Source organism: Lutra lutra, chromosome 16, assembly GCF_902655055.1.
Source record: "Lutra lutra chromosome 16, mLutLut1.2, whole genome shotgun sequence".
Taxonomy (NCBI): domain Eukaryota; kingdom Metazoa; phylum Chordata; class Mammalia; order Carnivora; family Mustelidae; genus Lutra; species Lutra lutra.
The window spans coordinates 14,404,378-14,423,285 of NC_062293.1; the positions used below are offsets into that span (position 1 = coordinate 14,404,378).

The following is an 18,908-nucleotide window of genomic DNA, read 5'->3' on the forward strand; positions in this document are numbered from 1 at the left end:
GAAGTGGGGAGATCAGAAGGCACTTCTTAGAATGATCTATTTATATTGCAAGGATTAAAATGAGATTAAGTAAATTTACAGTTGTAGGCTAAATTGCATTAAGGCTCTCTGTCAGTACCTCATCAGGTGAGTCATTTAATAGCCTAATGGTTAGCAGAATGGTGAAGTGAGATTAAAATAGGGAAATCAGCTGTATAGCCCCACCCTCTTGACTGCTCAAGTGTGAGAGCAACATGGATGGACTTTATTCCTTTGCAAAAATTTTATCATTAAAGCTCCAAATAACTTGCTTTTTCAGAATAGTTTATATTCTTGCTTTTGGCTCTATTGTAAATTACCAAAATGGTGAACAAAGCTAAAAGACTTCACACCTTTTAAGATCTTTGGCCAAGAGCTAAGTTTGAATCTGTATAGATTGTAGTTTTCAGGCTCTTGGGGCACTTAACTGTAGTTACACTGGGAATCATGAATGTCTTAATGATAATTCAGGGAACTCTAGGGGACTTCAAACTGGAGGGTCTATAAATATTCAAACAAAATCCCGTCGAAGTTAATGTTTAACCAAGAGGAAGCACCATAACCAAAAGCACAGTGACTGTTGTACAAGTCATCTTATTTGGTCAACATGGTTTTTCATTGCTAGAAAGGTCATGGGAAGAGGAGGTGTTGTTTCAGATTTAACTTTGGCTCACCAACCTTTCTAATACTTCATTTCAGTAATGACTAGAAATAGGTCTGGATGTCTTCCCAGAGAGTCTGGTATATGTTCCTTTTTGTCAGGAGAGGAGAGGTCTTCATGAGGCTTCATTTAAATTCTGATTATTAAACTGAGGCTTTAATTGGTGTCAATGCCTTATCTCTAAAATGTAAAACTAGAATTTGCTTGGGGTAGGGGATGGGGAAGTGGTATTTTTAGGACTAATACATTGAAAACTGATTTCAGTCTCTCCAGTGACTCAAACGGTTTTCAATAGCATGGTTAGTCAAATTCATTATGACTTTTAACTTATAAGAAGCTTTTGGGGTAGGTTGGAGTATTTATTACATATTTTACTGTTTAATGTCTAACGGCCTTTTAATTTGTAAACATTTATTGAAATGATTGTGGGGCTGTGGAAAACATTTACCTATTTACCTTTGAAGTAAGTTTTAAGACAGTCCACTTTTTAGCATGTGTGTTGTGTCCAGCCTGTGGTTGTCTGAACTAATAAATGTGATTTTTCTCCCCATTCTCGCTTTTATTTATTTGTGTATAGGCCTCTTCCCTGGTGTGTATTTCCTGATTGGAAAACACGATAATAGAGCCCAGCTTTTAATAGAACTTAGAGTTTTTTTAACAAAATTGTTCTCTGGCAAAATGGTCTTAAAGGGGTTTTTGTTTTTGTTTTTGTTTTGTTTTACAAACTCCTGCACACGTGCTTGTGTAGCCTGTCCTGCAACATGTTACACTTAATTAACAGTAGTTAAAATTGATGAATGTCCTCCATAAACTGCTTGTTGGTAGATGAATAGAATCTAGTAGCTTGTATCTGCATTAATTTTTCAAGGTTACCCTAACCACTTTTAAGGGGAGCTAGGAGTAGGAATCATGGGCTTTTCCTCTGGGGTGTGCCATTTTCCACTAATTGGGCAGTTCTGAGGGTTGAGTGTCAATGAAAATTTGTGCGGTCACAAGTGCCTGCTTAGGTAATCCTGGATCTGTCTTAAAACAGGTAATCACATTGTCATGTAGAAGGGTTCTCTGGTAGGGAAAATTGCCTTTATATTAGAGATTATTGACGTGCCTCCACATTCACCTGGGCGGCTTGCTTAAAATCTCTGGGTTCCTTTATAAAAATATTCGGGGTAGGGGGGCGCGGTGGAAGCACTGCTGTAAAGCCCATCCCTGTTTGCTGTCACACAGCCACAGCTCCATCCCCATTCCTGTAGGTAGGCAACATGGCGGCAGCGTTTATGATGAGGTACAGCTAAGGCCTGGGTCTTTAAACCACCACAGAGGGCTAAGACTTTAGTGGGAACTGATTGATTTTCGCGAACACTTAAATTTGAAAAAGTGTATTTAAATGATTTGGGGAACGCTTAAGTATTTTGATGTGATTTGCAAAAAATTGAGAAGCAGAGCTGACTCCCAGTACAGCATGACAGTGAAAAGGAGAAATGACCTTCAACGGGTGCTAAAATCCTAACAGAGGGGCCAAACTTAATGGAGGCTAGAAACGGTACGAGGTCGGCTCTAGCATTAACAACTGGGCGGGGCCCGCGACGGCTGCAGCCGGAACACGGTGACGGAACACGGTGACGCGCTTCCGTGGGTGTGGCCGGCCGCTCGCTTGGTCACTTCCGTCGCGCCTGCGCAGTTGCCTCCCGGGCGACTGTGGCAGTTTCCCGGCATCAACCAGTTAGTGGAAGACTGTGTTGTTTAACTCCCGAGGGCGATGCGTTCTGGCGCAGCAGTCAGGGCCTGCCAGAAAGTGTGCAGGTGCCTGTTGTCTGCCTTTGGAGGTCGAGTGGATGGGGGGCAGCCCGAGCCGTTAATGGAAGGGAGTAGTTCCTTCGGAGTGCCCGTGAGGTCGCACGCGGAGCTGCCTCGGGGGAGCGAGCCGATCGAAGCCCCCGTGTCCAGTGAGGGGACCGAGGAGCTGGTAGAGATCTGTCAGAGAAGGCATTTCTTCAGTGGCAGCAAGCGGCAGCTTAGCCGACAATCTCTTCTGAGCGGGTGCCACCCCGGCTTTGGCCCCTTGGGCATTGAGTTGCGGAAGAACCTGGCAGCAGAATGGTGGTCCTCGGTGGTGGTGTTCAGGGAGCAGGTCTTCCCGGTAGATGCCCTCCATCACGAGCCTGGCCCTACGCTACGTGGGGACAGTGCCTTCAGGTTAGTTTCAGCAGAAACTCTACGGGAGATCTTGCAAGACAAAGAGCTGAGTAAGGAACAGCTAGTAGCATTTCTTGAAAACTTATTAAAAACTTCTGGGAAACTACGGGAGAACCTTCTTCACGGTATGCTTCACGATTTCATGCTTCAAAATAGATGGGGTGGAATGGCAGACTTGCTAGATTTCGCGAATTGCAACTGGTCCTTTATTCACTTAAAAAGGAAATTATCTGGTTCTCATCTTTTTGAAGTAGCTGGGTATATTGACAGTGTTTCTACCAAGGAGAAAAGTGGTCTCTGGAATAGTTACTGTTCCTTAAAGAATCTGGCTTGAAGGACCAGGTGACGCCCTTAATTTCATGGAGCAACCCTGCAGTTCCATTGAGCAGCCCTAGAATTAGGGGTAAATTAAATCATGTGAATCATTTGTTTGTCGTTACCAAGATGTTGGTAAATACTTCCACAGTTACTCTTTAAATTTTACACACAATAGGCTAATCAAGAGCTCATTCTTCTAGAGCAAAAAAAATTCCCTCCCCCCAATTTTTCATACTGAAAACCTATCTATCTACACTCTTGTTTGAAGAGCCCTTTAAGTGATGTTTGTGTCAACTAAAAAAAAAAAAAGGTAGGACTAATTAAGCTTTATAACTGATTCTTGAGTGATACACAAAAAGTTACGGGGCACCATTTGCCTTTAAAGTTTATTTTTGTAATCTCTGCACTCGGGTTGGGGCTGGAACTCCCAACCCTGAGATCAAGTGTCACCTGCTCCTCTGAACTAGCCAGGCACCCCCATCATTTGCCTTTAAAGTCAAATAGAACACGATCGCAGAGATTCTGAAGAAAAAAAAAAATTCAAGTTCTTTATAGTATAGACTTGCCATCACAGCATCTCATCTTTGCAAAATGCTATCCTTACTGTGTTAATTAAATGGCACTAATTTAACCAATGTCCATGGTTCTCTGAAAATTAGTACCCACTTTATAGCTCTTTAAAAATTTCCTTAATAAAGGAAACTGGTAAATATTTGTGACAGTTTTGATTTGTATTATTTTAATTATTCCATGATGTCTTTATTTGGGGCAAGTTAAATCACTGCTTTTTACCATGTTCAAAACAAATCGATCTTTTCTTCCCTATTAGAAAATGAAATTTAATGGCACCTGGGTGGCTCAGTCAGTTAAACACCTGCCTTCAGCTCAGGGTCCTGGGATCAAACACCATGTTGGACTGCCTACTCAGTGAGGAGTCTGCTTCTCCTGCCACTGACAACCCCCGCCCCTCGTGCTCTCTCTGTTTGAAATAAATAAGTAAAATAATCTTTTTAAAAAGGGGGGGGGGGGGGCAAATGAAACTTAGCTTGCTTAGATGTCCATTCATCAAAATACACATTGATATATTAGACATTTTCTTTAGGAAACGCAAAACCACTTATTTAGAGAATCCTTGAGTTAAGTAGTGTTTTTAGCTTAGAATTACCCAGTTTGCTACTACTTTCTATTCCCAAGGTCCTTGCTCTCTTTATTTCATGTCTGAACTACTGAACTCATAAGCTCTACTTATGAATAGTTTTTTAAAAAATTCTCAGCTAAAGAATCTGCATCCAATAACTCAGATAATTCTGTTTTTCTCTGGGCCTTTGGTTATTTGGACTTCTCTCCTGCTCTTCTGTGTAATTTGTATATAAATTGTAGAGATAAATTGAGCTTCTGGGTGGTGGTTATTCTTCCTGGGAGGATTTACTTTTTGCTTTTGGCAGGCAGCTAGAGTGGGAACTATCTTTTTTTAAGATTTTGTTTATTTGAGAGAGAGAGAGCACAAGTGGTGGGGAGGAGCAGAGGGAGAAGGAGAAGCAGACTTCCCACTGAGCAGGGAACCCCATGTGAGGCTCAATCCCAGGACACTGAGATCATGACCTGAGCCAAAGGCAGACACTCATCCAGCCGACTGAGCCACCAGATGCCTCATAGAGTGGGAGCATTGGGATTAAGTTTATTGGAGACTGGTCTTCAGGGTTTTCATCTCTACTGCTAAATTGTATCCCTTTGAGTGTCCCTAATGAAAGGCTGGGGTGTTTACCAGGGTCCCTCCTTGAGGAGTCAGGAACTATAGTTTTTGTACTTCCCAGTCCTAAGCTTAAGATGTCACGAAGCTTCTCAGCTCTGCTAACTGAGATTTAGAAAAGCAGCACTAAATGTTGGGCTCACCTCTCTGCTCCTCCCTTCTCTCCATATTTTGGACCCTCAAGTCCTTACTGCCTTGATAGATAGCTCAGGCTTGAAGCAGATTTTTTTTTTTAAAGTTTCTTGACCACCTTTTCCTATCTTGCTGATCTACTATTTATTACCAGAAGCAGAAATCTCAAGTAACTTAAACACAATGCTGTCATTTAGTGGGATATAATCTAAGTGCATAAAGAACTACAATGGAATCTTGAACTTAGATTTATTCCAAATAGGAGTGTTGGAATTATAATTCTGAAGCTGTTTCAAATATGTTGTAAAATAAAGCAAATAGATGGATTAATGTTAATTAATGAAATTAATGTTAATGAAAATGAATTAATTTTCACTGTGAGAAAAAAGAGATACAAATATGAAGGAAGACAAGGATAAACTTTGCAATGTTAAATTTGAATCAGCAGTATCAGTATGACCTCCTAATTTAAAAAAAACATTATTCTTAACTTTCTTCATTGAAAGGTCCTATAAGTAATGACAATAGCAGTGAACACACCTAGTACCCACATTTTTATTTCTAAAATGAACCAGTGCTTGGAGAAATGGCTTATCCCAGGTCTGGGGCAGGGAAAGCACAAGATGAGTTTTATGGTGTTAGAAAGCAAAGAAACATTTGAAGACTGGTGAGGTCACGTCGAAAGGACACAGATGCTGGCTTGAGGGAGACTTCCACCGACTAAATTTGAGACAAACTGAATATTAAGTATTAATGGTAATGGATCATAACACATTAAAATTAAAAATTTATTGTGTTAAAAAAGTAAGTAGTTGAGGCTGCTGGTAGAGGAAGGAGGTGGAGAAAGTTTATTTTTTTCACAGAAGCTATGTAATAAATGTGGAAGGAAAGAGAAAAATCACCATTTTGTGATTTTGTAATCCCCAGTATAATAATTGATTCAAGCAGGATGATCAGTGGATTTTAAAATGTTGGGTGGGAGATTGTTGAGCAGGATAGTGTTGGGGAATGGATATTCGCTACCTAAGCAGGTAATCAAATTTAGTTTCATTAATATGCAATAATTTGATATTATTTTTCTCCTGTTAGAATCCAAGAAGACATACACATCAACTATGGAATATTTATTTCTACTAAAAATGGTTTACCCAAGTGAGTGAAACAGTCAGCCGAATCTTGAGTATGACTGGTCTGGACTGAAACCACAAGTCAGAGTCATTAAAAGTTAGAAAAGGAGGGAGGAATCAGGGGCAATGTTCCAGAATAAAAGAGATTAAAGATGGGACACCTCGGTGGCTTAGTGGTTAAGTGTCTGTCTTAACCATGCTCAGGTCATGATCCCGGGGTCCTGGGATCGAACCCCACATCGGGCTCCTGCTCAGTGGGGAGCCTGTTTTCTCCCTGTCCCATTCCCCCTGCTTGTGTTTCCTCTCTGGTTGTCTGTCTGTGTGAGAAATAAAATCTTAAAAAAAAAAAAAAAAAAGCAATTAAAGAGAAGTAATCAAAATGCAGAGCAGGAGCCTTAATTAGGGAAAAAGAGAACAACAACAAATGACATTTGGGAGACAATTGGAGAAAATAGAATGTCGACCATATGTTATATAAAATTACGGTATTATGATTAATTTTATGGTGTAGTGGTATACAGAGAATAATTTTAGGAGACACATGCTGAAATGTTTTGGGGTGAACAAGGAGAAAATGTGGCGAATGTTGACAGTTGGTGAATCTAGCTGAAGAGTACAGGTATTTATGGACTATCAACTTTCTTATAGATTTGAAAATCAAACTAAAAAGTTGTGGGGAAACTAAGTCGTAATCAATGAAGATCTGCCTGAGTAGTTCTGCGCTACTTGTACTGCTGTGTTAACATTATTATAATATTAATTTGTTTATAAACTGACCCTTATGACTTGGGTTTATAGAATAGATTTACATAGTGACAAATTTATCTTCTGACAGGTGCTTTGGAGCACTATGTTAATTACCTGGATCTGGTAAACAAGAGACTACCTTTTGGCCTTGCCCAGATTGGAGTGTGTTTTCATCCTGTTTCTGATGCTAAGCAGACACCCGATGGTGTTAAAAGGTACCAAAAAATGGCAGATAACTTGGCCTTGTATTTAATCAAGAACCAGTCACTTTCACTTTAGGATAAATTATATAATCTTTGAGTAAGTAACTGTCTGATATTTCTGATATCCAAAGAATCGGTGAGAAGACTGAGGCTTCACTGGTTTGGTTTACTTCAGCAAGAACCGCAGGCCAGTGGCTTGATTTCTGGTTACGTCATCGACTCCTGTGGTGGAGAAAGGTACCCTTAATTTAATAATTAATAGGTGAAGCGTCTTAGTGTGTCAGAGATAATACTTCTGTACAATAAATGAAATTTTGGGGCGCCTGGGTGATTCATTCAGTTGTGTCTGCCTTCAGCTCAGGTCATGATCCCAGGGTCCTGGGATCCAGTCCCACATCAGGCTCCCTGCTGAGCAGGGAGCCTGCTTCTCCTTCTCCCTCTGCCTGCTGCTCCCTCTGCTCTTGCTCTCTCTCTCTCTCTGTCTCTGTCAAATAAATAAATAAAATCATAAAGAAATTAATAAGTAAATGAAATTTTATTTGATGTGGGGCTATGTTATGTTTGTAAGAGACAGCTCTAGTAAATCAATAAGTACGAATAAAAGCCTCTTTGTAATGATTTTCTTTGTTCCATATAAAAAGTTACCTTGGTAAAGATATCTGTTGATGTCTTTCTCATTCAAAAGCTTTTGTGGATAAGCCTTTGCATTTGAGATAGAGTTCAGCCGCCTCCCCTGGCATTCCTGGCAGGTGTAGAGTTTGACCTTTGCATACCCTTAAAGCTTCAATCTTTGCTCCCTGCCTCTGTCCATGAATTCTCTGTATTGGAAAATGGTTCTATGATCTATTTTCAAGTTTTAGTATATGCTGAAGAAGAAAGAGTTGAAATAGGTATTGTATTTATGGCTCACCATTGTCTTTTTCCAATTCTTTAAAATCCTCAAACAACCACTCAGTTAAGTAGAATAATTACAAATAGTCACACTATTCAGAGGATAAGAATGGTGAGTATACACTTTCTTCTCTATCCCTCTTAGTTTATGGTCACCTTCCCTTCTTATTAACTGGCCCAAAAAAGGCTAGATCATTCCCAATAGTTTTTCTCTGTAGTTCTTCCAGGCTAAAAACTGTGTTTTTAGCAATACATTTGCTCATATTTAACTGAACTTCATAGTTTTTATATGGGACCTGACCGGTTTCATTCAGTTGCCACATAAAAGTCTCAGGCAACTTTACGTTTTAATCTTTAGTTTCATAAATTAATAAAACAAACTTTCTTCTCCAGTTTGCTATGAGTCCGTCTAACTTCAGCAGCAGTGATTGTCAGGACGAAGAGGGACGAAAAGGAAACCAACTTTATTACAACTTCCCATGGGGAAAGGAGCCAATAGAAACCCTGTGGAATCTAGGAGACCGTGAACTTTTACACACGTGTCCTGGAAATGAGTCTCAATTACACGTATGTTTTACCTTGAGCTCCTATCCATCATTTACCCAGATTCTCTAACTGATCATTTCTGAAGCCATTTGAGAACAGGTTGCAGACACAGGGCCCCATGACCTCTTAATACTATAGTATATATTTCTGAAGTGCAAGGACAATCACCTTTGTAACCACAACACAGCCATCAAAATCAAGAATGTGCCAGTCATCCATTATTACCATCCAATCCATATAATCCTTCAGATGTAACCGATTATCCTAATAATGCCTTTCATAGGTCCATTATCCAGTTTAGGATTTCACATAGTTGTCATAACTGTAGTCTCCTTCAAATGAATAGTTCATTTTATCTTGTCTTTCATGACCTTTTCTTTTTTAAAGATTTTATTTTTAAGTAATCTCTACACCGAATGTGAGGCTCGAACTCACAAGCTGGAGATCAAGAGTCACCTGCTCTATGGACTGAGCCAGCCAGGCAACCTATGACTTTGACATTTTTGAAGAATGTAGGCCTTTGCACTTAATTTGTGGAATGTCCCTCAGTTTGAGTTTCTGTCATGTATTCTTATGGTTTATGTATTTTTGCTAGGAATACCGTAGAAATGGTGTTGTCCTCTTCTCAGGCATCATATCAGGAGGCACATGATACCATATTTGTTACTGGCGATGTTCACTTTTATCTCTTGGTTAAGATAGTGCTACCAGGTTTCTCCAATGTAAAGTTGACAGATTTTTGTACTTATTAATTAGTAAGTCATTGGTAAGTCTTTTGTGGCAGACATTTTAAGACTAGGTAAATAACTTGTTTCTGACCACATTTTAACTTACCAGTTGCAGCATACCTTGGTGATTCTTGGGCAGATCAGTGATTACTATGAGGGTTGCCAAGTGGTATCTTTTTTTTTTTATTATTGATTTTTTTTTTCTTTAAAGATTTGATTTATTTATTTTAGAGAGAGAGAGCATGAAAGGGGAGAGGGTCAGAGGGAGAAGCAGACTCCCCACCAATCAGGGAGCCTGATGTGGGTCTCGATCCCGGGATTCTAGGATCATGACCTGAGTCAGAGGCAGTCACTTAACCAACTGAGCCACCCAGGTTCCCTATTATTATTAATTTTATTATTACTTCATTATTTCTTTTAGATTTATTTATCAACAGTATACTGTGGGGGTGAGCTTTTCACTCTCTTTCTTTTTATGGGCTTACAGATTCCTATTTTTCTCCATGAGTTGGAATCTGTTACTAGCATTTTTTTGTTTTGATGCTAAAATTGTCCTAAACTTGGCCAGTGTCCTTTTGACATATCCCGGTCATTCTCTGAGCACTTCCTATCTTTTGCAGCAACTCATTATTCCGAGATCATCTTGTTTCTTGGTCTGGCTGTGCAGTCAGCTATTTCTCCAAGGAACCTTAATTCTTATTAGAGGAAAATGTATTTAAAATCTGAGATTTTGCTTCTAGGTGTACTCTTTGCAACTGGGTATCATTGCTCCTGGGCCCTTTCTGTGGACACAGCTAGGAAATATTTGGAGGCAATTGCTTATATGTATATATTTACACACTTAACTCTGTGTCTATATTTACCTATTATTAAAAACTAGGAGTTCCTACCAGTTCTTCAAGTTCTAGTATAATGCCACAGGGTTTATTCTAGTTTTACCTCTTTTCAAATTTATAATTCTGTTCTCTGACCGCAACCTGGCTCCCAGTATCTTCAATATGTTGATTTTTTCATTTCTTGTATGTAACCAAACTCCCTACCATTCTTATGCAAAGATCAACCCTGATACCAGATCTCCTACAGCCTTTTTTAAAAATTTAAAATCAAGTAACATAAAGTTATTATTAGTTTCAGAGGTAGAATTTAGTGATTAATGAGTTGCATGTAACACCCACTGCCCTCCTTAATGCCCATCACCCAGTTACCCCATCCCCCCACCCATCTCCCCTCCAGCAACCCTCAGTTTGTTTTCAATAGTTTAAGAGTCTCTCGTGGTTTGTCTCCCTTTCTGATTTTGTCTTATTTTAAGAGTACTGCCTTTTGAGGACAAATTCACATTAATCTTTACAGTACCATATGCCATTAAAATGGGTTTAAAATGCCAACACAGGGGCACCTGGGTGGCTCAGTCATTAAGCATCTGCCTTCGGCTCAGGTCATGATCTCAGGGTCCTGGGATCAAGTCGCGTGTCTGGTTTCATGCTCAGAGGGAAGCCTGCTTCTTCCTCTTCCCTCTCTTGCTGTCTCCCTCTGTCAAATAAATAAAATATTTAATAACAATAATAATAATAATAAAACAATACATATGTGTTAATGAAGACTGTGCTTAATCACGGATAATTAATAGAAGTTGAGGATTGACAAATTTTTTTTTAAGTATTAGAGAATTACATGAATGTTCAGATGACTGTGATAACAGTAAAAAAAAGAATGAAGGCAGAACTGTTTATATGCAAAACCTTTTAAATTTTTAGGATTGACATTGAAAAAAATTTAGGTGATTCTTTATCAGTTTAAAAGAAAGGCAGTAATAAGTGTTTTTATCAATCCCTGATTTATATTGTGCATTATGGTATATTTTATATTCTTAATTATAGCCTTAAAGTAAATACCCCAAACCTGGTTTTTAAAAGAGGTTTGCTTATTATAAAAACTTTATATTTCCAGAGATTATACTCCAAACCCCTATCCCTAAACATACCAATTTTTTTCTCTAAGGGCCCTGCTGAACTTTCTTATAATATTATCCTCTTTATTATAATGCTCACCTAGGGACCTTTGGAAAAATAGTGATGCTGAGGTCCCACTCCTACCCAGGTAGTTCAGAATCTCTAGGAATGGGGCCCAAGCATAAAACCTTTACATTTTAAAATTCAAAGCAATTCTAATACATAGCCAGTTGAGACTCACTGATCTACACCCTAATCTCCCTGAGAGCAGGGAGTATGTCAGACCCCATTTTTGTGGGTCCACTGCCTAGCACAGGTTGGCCCAGAGTGAAGGCTTTGTAGAATGAATTTGTAAGCTTGTGTTCTGACTCTGTGAGTCTGTAGTTTTAAGAGAGAGCTCTGCTAACAGTCTGTATATTTGTTCTACTTTTCTGTGAAGGGCCGAGATGGACGAAAAAATGTGGTTCCATATGTCTTATCTGTTACTGGAAATGTGGACCGAGGTGTGCTGGCTTACCTCTACGATTCTTTCCAGCTCACAGAGAACTCCTTTCCAAGGAAAAAGAATCTTCATAGAAAGGTGCTTTTGATTTTCAGAGATAAACTTGGGAAGCTAAAAAGATGTTTTTCCCTCGTACGTTAGTGGGCTTGGTTTCTTAACACAAACTTGTGAATAATAAATTTCTTTCAGTGCAGGTTCTTTTACTATTTTTCATTTTTTAGAACCTGGCCACGGGAGTAAAAGCAGGTTCTCACAGAATAGAGCAAGATATTCCTATTGGGTAATCCCAGAGGCATTTCTCTTTGATCCTGGCAGACAGGTAGAGAGCAATCTCTGATTCTTAGCCCCTGAGCCTTTCACTCGGTGGCTTCCATTTATTTGCATCAGAGTGTTAAGCAGGAATATGTCAGACTACCAAGACTGTGGTATTGACCTCTCTGCTTCTAGTCTGACCCCAAGTGGCTATTCACTAGATCACAGGAGCTATCTTGGGGCCTGAGTCAAGGACATGTTTATGGGCTCAAAATCAAGAGAGAAGAGGGACTGAAGCCACAGGAAAGAAGATAAAGGACTAATGGAGCGAGATTTTAGAGGAGACATGAAGGGTCAAGACAGGAACAAGAACACCAGTGGAGGGATTGGTCCTGAAAAGGAGTTATTTGAGAAAGCACAGAGAAGAGAAATGATGGTGTAGATATAAATACACTACTAGGGCTGGTTAGCCTTTGAAGGAAGTTTTCCTCATATCCTCTATTTCCTTAGGGAATTAGAAAGCAGGATGATTAGCTTAAAATGTGGAGGAATAGAGGTTTAAGTGGCCAGAATTTAGAGTGTTCATATTCCCCTGAATGTGAAAGGGAGCTGCCCAGAATCAAAAGTTTCAACATGTTGAGTTTGGAAACCATGAATTTGTAGTACCACTTTGCATAGCTGAGTAGTTTATCATGCAGTGTTCATTTAGCCTGATGTGCCCATAAAGAAGGTCACATTATAGAATCGTTCGAAGGTTGGGGTTTATAGGATATATAGCAAATGAAGGATCCTTTCTTTTCTTACACCCCACATCCAAATCATCAGCAAAAACCATTTGACTCTGTCTTCAAATATATCCTGAATCTGACCATTTTTTACCACTTGCCCTCCTTCCACTCTAATCAATGCCACCACCATCCCCTCCCACTGGCACCGGAGTGGCCCTTTTAAAAGGTACATGTAACTTTGCCCCACTGCTTAGAACACTCCACTGAGTTCCTGTTTGATTCAGAGGAAAAGGCAAAGCCCCTAAAGTGTTTTACAAAACCATTCCCTTTTGACCTCCTCCTCCAGCCCCCACCTTACTCTCTGCTCCAACAGCACAGACCCCTTTGCTGTTTCTAGAAAATGTCAGTCATGCTTCCAGCTCAGAATTTTGTCATGGTTCTCCCCTTTGTCTGAAATGCTCTTCCTCCAGGATCCACAACCACCTCTCAAGTCTTTGTTCAACTGTCAACCTCAGACCTTTTACCAACTTATTAAAATTGCAAAAAAAACTCTCCAACCCGCCCCTCCAGCATTTCCTGTCTCCTCCCCCACCAACCTTTTTTTAACCACTTACCACCTTCAAGCATGTTATTTACTTGTTCATTATCTCCCCATCCCCACCATGAGGGGCAAGGAGTTATGAACCTAGTACCTAGAACTGTTTCTGGCACCAAGGAGCCACCCAGTTGTTGAGTGGATGGATGAGTAAGAAGAGTGGTAGGTTTGGGCAAGAGAAAGTTCGAATAGCGAGTCCCTTGGCTGGGGCTAGGTAGGGAAAGCAGTGATACCAGGAAGGGGTTTTTGGATTGAGGGAAAATGGGGTCGTCAGAAAATGAGAGAGTATCAAGTGAACTTACTTCTGCAGAACATCTAAGTGGAGAAATCAATGAGCAGCTGGATATAGCCAGCTGAACACATCATTACACGATTTATGACCTCAGCTAGCTTCCGTTTTCACATGCAATTTTTACAGTTTAGAAAGCTCCATGTTTGATAGTGCCTGTGTTAGATTTAAACAAGATGTGCTATCCATTTTCCCCCCCTCTCTTTAAATTGCTTTAGGTACTTAAACTTCACCCTTGTTTAGCTCCTGTTAAGGTTGCTTTGGATGTGGGAAGAGGCCCAACGGTGGAATTAAGACAGGTGGGTCAAATGAGTTTTAGTATCATGATTTTAAATAAAACCATTACTTAGGGGCGCCTGGGTGGCTCAGTGGGTTAAAGCCTCTGCCTTTGGCTCAGGTCATGATCCCAGGGTCCTGGGATGGAGCCCCGCATCCCATCGGACTCTCTGCACGGCAGGGAGCCTGCTTCCTCCTCTCTCTCTGCCTGCCTCTCTGCCTACTTGTGATCTCTGTCTGTCAAATAAATAAATAAATAATCTTTTTAAATAAATAAATAAAACTATTACTTCAAATAAGTAACTTACCTTGTAAAATTTTGATTCGTTTGCTTTTTTAAAAATTTAATTAAATACCTATGTATACATACTCTGGTTTATTGTAGATTATATGAAGCATAGTATATAAAAGAAGCTATATACAGCTCAGTGATTTTGTTGTTAAAGTCATGCTTACTCATAGATGCCTTTTCAAATGAGTACGCAGAGTTTTGGTAATCCAAGTGTTTGTACAGCTTATGTACAAACATAATTCTAGTGAATTATTTCTTGCCCGCTTACATTTTTAACCTCACACTTTTTTGATACTTATTGGTATAAGTACAGGTTCTAGATCGGTACCTTATTTTGGTTCTTCTAATCTCTCTGGTCTAATTAAACACTCTTGGGAAGCCAGGAGGGTGGTTTTAGTTTCTTTCCAGAAACCCCTTCAAGCAGTCATGCCTGGGTCCTGGGTAACTCAGAGCCACCCAGCACCTAAGTGAGGACACTAGCCAGATCTACCCAACTTTCTTCCTCAGGCTCCTGTGGAGAGGTCTGGGAAGGTGGGGATAGTGCACTCAGGGGAAGGGAAGGTGGTGGTTTAATTTCCACTTTTCCCCCTAGGGTTGTGGCAGCCTCCTGAAGACCCTTGTAGGTAGAAGGTCCGTGGGGGTTTTGTTGTTGTTGTTTTGTGGGTTTTTTTGCTTGAAGGATAAAAAAGAACTCCGCTCCCTAAATTTTTGTCATTGTAATTACAGGTCTTGTTTTGGTTTTATCTATGTATAAGAACATAGTAGTATTTTGTTCCTTGGGTGTTTTTAATTTACCAAAAGGGAGTATGTTATATATCTCATTCTATTTTTAGCTTTTCTCTCCTCAGTAGTAGGACAGAACCTTCTGGGCCATATAAGGGTTTTGGTGGTTATATACATGGAGGTGGGATTTCTGGATAAAATGGACACGTATCCTAAATTTCACTATTGTCAGTGAGATTGTTTCCAGATTGGCTGCCCCTGTTCATATTCTCATGGTGTAGGGGTTCCCGTTTCCTTACTTGGGCCAGAGCTACTTCTCTTCTGCCTTCCAGTAGGAAAAGCAGATGTTCTTGCTGTCACCCACTAATTTTTAAAATCCACAGTGATGTTTATTTTTCTCTGTTAATAATTTTAAAAACAATAATAAATATAATATAATAATAATATAATATAATAATTTGAATAATAATAAACCAGTTTATTGTGCAAATATAATATAAATATATATTTACACATTAAATATTTAATTTAATTTTTAAATATTTAATTTTAATTTTAATTTAATTTTTAAATTTAATTTAAATTTAATTTTAAATATTTAAATATTTACACATTAAATATTTATATTATATATAAATATAAAAATAAATATAAAATACTTCTAATGAACCAAATATATAATAATATAATAAATAATTTTAATAATAATAATAAACCAAACGTTTATTGTGTAAATATTTATATTCTCAACTATCCCCAAATATCAAGTCCCTTCACACCCATTGGTCTTTCCCTGGGAACTCGTTAGAAATGCACATTGTTGGTCCTCACCCCAGAGTTGCTGGATCAAAAATTCTGGTAATGCAGCAGAGCAACCTGTGTTTGACAAGCCCTCCGGGGGATTCCAATATTCCCTGAAGTTTGAGAAACAGTGCTGTAGCTCAGGCATACCCTCCCCCACTCACCGCAGCCACCCTCCCCTGCAGGGCCATCTGGAGACATTTTTGGTGGGGAGGTGGAGTGGGGAGGGGAGTGCTGTAGGCATCTCAGGGAGGCCACGATGCTGCTAAACATCCCAGCGTCTGCAGTGCAGAAGGGGAGAAATCCTGCTCTAGACTTTTAGCTCTGGGTTGTTAAGGGTGTTTAAAATTTTTGCCATTTTGCTTCACCATTGCGTGTGAAGAAAACAGTAAAGTTTATTGTGTAATATTACTCATTATTCTGTATTTCCGGTCAGGTTTTGTGTCCAGCATTCCCACTGAAACAAACCATTCTCTGGAAACGTTTTCTTTAGTTGGCTTCAGGAACACCACTCTCCTCATTTTCCTCCTACTTGTCTGGCTACTCCTCCTTTGTTTCCTTTACTGGCTGGCTCTTCTCTTCCCAACTGGGGGTGTAACCCTGGGGCTCAGCTGCCAGCTCTCAGAGGAGCGCACAGTTAGCATAGCCCTTTGCACTTAGTGTTTTTCTCTGATGGAATCTGTTTTGTTCGAGTTTTGAAGGGTAATGATGATGACAAAAATGCTTGTATCTGTTATATAAAATTTTCTCTCAGGGAGGATTTGCATAGAGTAGCTTTGCAGTGCTTAATTTCTTCATTTTTAGAGGAAGTATGCTATTTGTAAGTATTCAGTGTATGAATTGTAAACAATATGATCACATAACTAAAAGAATTCATACTCTGTGTTAAGGACTGAAAAAGGTGATTTGTGGTTTCCCCAAAACAGGGTAATCATTTTGGCTACTTTTACTTCATTTGTATTTGAATTGTTTGCATTTTTTCCTTAGGTCTGTCAAGGGTTATTTAATGAATTACTAGAAAATGGAATTTCTGTGTGGCCTGGTTATATGGAAACTGTGCAGTCCTCATTGGAACAACTTTACTCAAAGTAAGATTGTCTTTCTTGTCACTAAAACCATGTGTTCAGAGTTTTTGGTGGTGTGTTTCTTTATGAGTAACAGAAATCTCTTCTAAATATATGTAAATATATATATATAATATATGTATATATATATATATATATATATATATATATATATATATATATAATACAATTTACCCCAAATTATGTGTGTATATATATATATATATATATATATATAATACAATTTACCCCAAATTATGTGTTGAGGTGACTTTTCATTTATTACAATAAGTTAGAGAAACTTTCTGAAAAATTTAGTTTGTATATGGTTCAGATACTTTTAAAAAGTGTTTTTGGTCCAAAAACACTGCTTTTGAGTTTTGTGACTCTGGAAAGTGGCTGGATTCTAAAGTAATTGAAGCTGGTAATATGGTGACTGTATAGTTTATATTTGTGCTCATGTATTTTGTTCAACTACTTTTTTCCTTAGATATGATGAAATGAGTATCCTGTTCACAGTTTTGATTACTGAAGCTACTTTGGAGAATGGGTTAATACATCTGAGAAGTAGAGACACCACAATGAAGGAAATGATGCATATATCCAAAGTAAAAGATTTTTTGGTCAAGTATATATCATCAGCTAAGAATGTATAGATTTTAATATTTGTGTAATAAATATTCTCCTTTCCTAATTTGATTGTCTTATGTTAGATTCGTTTTAGCCTCTTTATTCTTATGAAGTGAACATTTTTGGTGCTTTTTTAATTCAGTTTTTATTATTTATATTTCTTAATGGATTCCATTCTATCAGAAATGTGTTCAGCTACAAGAAACAAAAATCCCACTGTATTGGATTAAGCAGATTGTAATTTGTTTTTCTCATAACAAGAAGTCTTAGAGGGGTGGGCGTAGACTGTCCAGAGCTGGTATAATTGTTTCCTCTATAGTTAGGGACCCAGGCTCTTGATACCTTTCTGTTCTACCATCTTGGGTATGTTGGCTTTTATTTTTATACTTGCTGCTTTGTAGTCACAAGGTGGTTGCTATATTTCTAGCCTTCTTGTCCACATTCTAGTTAGGAAGAAAATCAAAGAGATAAGAGTTAACTGGCCAAAACTCTTCCCTTCTTAACTGGGAAACTAAAAGCTTTCTCAGTCATCCCAGTCAGAAGACGTGTTCACATTTCATTGGTCAGGACTGGGTCACCTGGTTATCCCTAGGCCAGTTACTGCCTGAAGGAATGAGAATATCATGATTTATTTGGATCAAACACAGCTTATGCCTTAGGGCTTTGGTAGTGTCTTAACCCTTTCTGAAGTGGGTTTTCTTATCAGGAAAGATGGAGTCTTTTTAGAATCTGCCACATGTGTACTGTCAAATATTGAAGATTAACCCAAAACTAAACTTTAAGAAATTAGAACATTTATTGATTTTTTTAAAAACAAGATAAAATAAATATTAAATGGCATTATTACAGTGTATTTTGTGTCTGGTTCTAACAGGTATATTTAAAAGAAATCTTTGAACTTTTATGTGCTGCTTATGTTTGTGTTAATTATACTATCATTACTCACCTGACAAAAATTCCAAACATACGAAGAATAGTGTAATTAATACCAAGTGCTGTCACCTAGCACCAGTAACCATCAACCTGTGGACATCCTGCCTCATCCACCCAACAGCCATCCTTCCTTATCACTTTGAAGCAGACTGCAGCTCTCATTTCATTTGTAAGTATTTTAGTTAAGTGTCTTTTGTTAACCACTATCACACCTAAAACAATTAACGCTAGATGATATTAAGGAATTATTGACAATTTCCTTGGATGTGTGATAATGGTATTATGGCTTTTTTTTTTTAATCCTTATCTGAAAGAAACACATATGGAAATATTTTTTTCTTTAAAGATTTTATGTATTTATCTGTCAGAGAGACAGAGAGAGCACAGGCAGGCAGAGTGGCAGGCAGAGGCAGAGGGAGAAGCAGGCTCCCTGTGGAGCAAGGACCCTGATTTGGGACTCGATCCCAGGACGCTGGGCTCATGACCTGAGTCGAAGGCAGCCACTTAACCAACTGAGCCACCCAGGCGTCCCCATATGTAAATATTTTTGAGTGAAATTA

At 38.8% G+C, this 18,908-nt stretch overlaps 1 protein-coding gene across 4 annotated transcripts; it reads left to right on the forward strand.

The window, feature by feature from the left end:
* Positions 1-99: 99 nt before the first annotated feature.
* POLG2 (DNA polymerase gamma 2, accessory subunit) lies at positions 100-18,223 on the forward strand. Of its 4 annotated transcripts, XM_047709000.1 has the most exons (8): positions 100-2,997; positions 7,035-7,161; positions 7,281-7,386; positions 8,434-8,607; positions 11,703-11,843; positions 13,848-13,928; positions 16,709-16,809; positions 17,276-18,223. In XM_047709000.1, exons 1-8 carry the CDS (start codon positions 2,436-2,438, stop codon positions 17,439-17,441), a joined length of 1,458 nt encoding a protein of 485 aa, XP_047564956.1. In that variant the 5' UTR covers positions 100-2,435; the 3' UTR covers positions 17,442-18,223. The 4 variants fall into 4 exon arrangements, with proteins under 4 accessions (XP_047564956.1, XP_047564957.1, XP_047564958.1 ...); XM_047709001.1 differs by lacking the exon at positions 13,848-13,928; XM_047709002.1 differs by lacking the exon at positions 8,434-8,607.
* Positions 18,224-18,908: the final 685 nt, after the last annotated feature.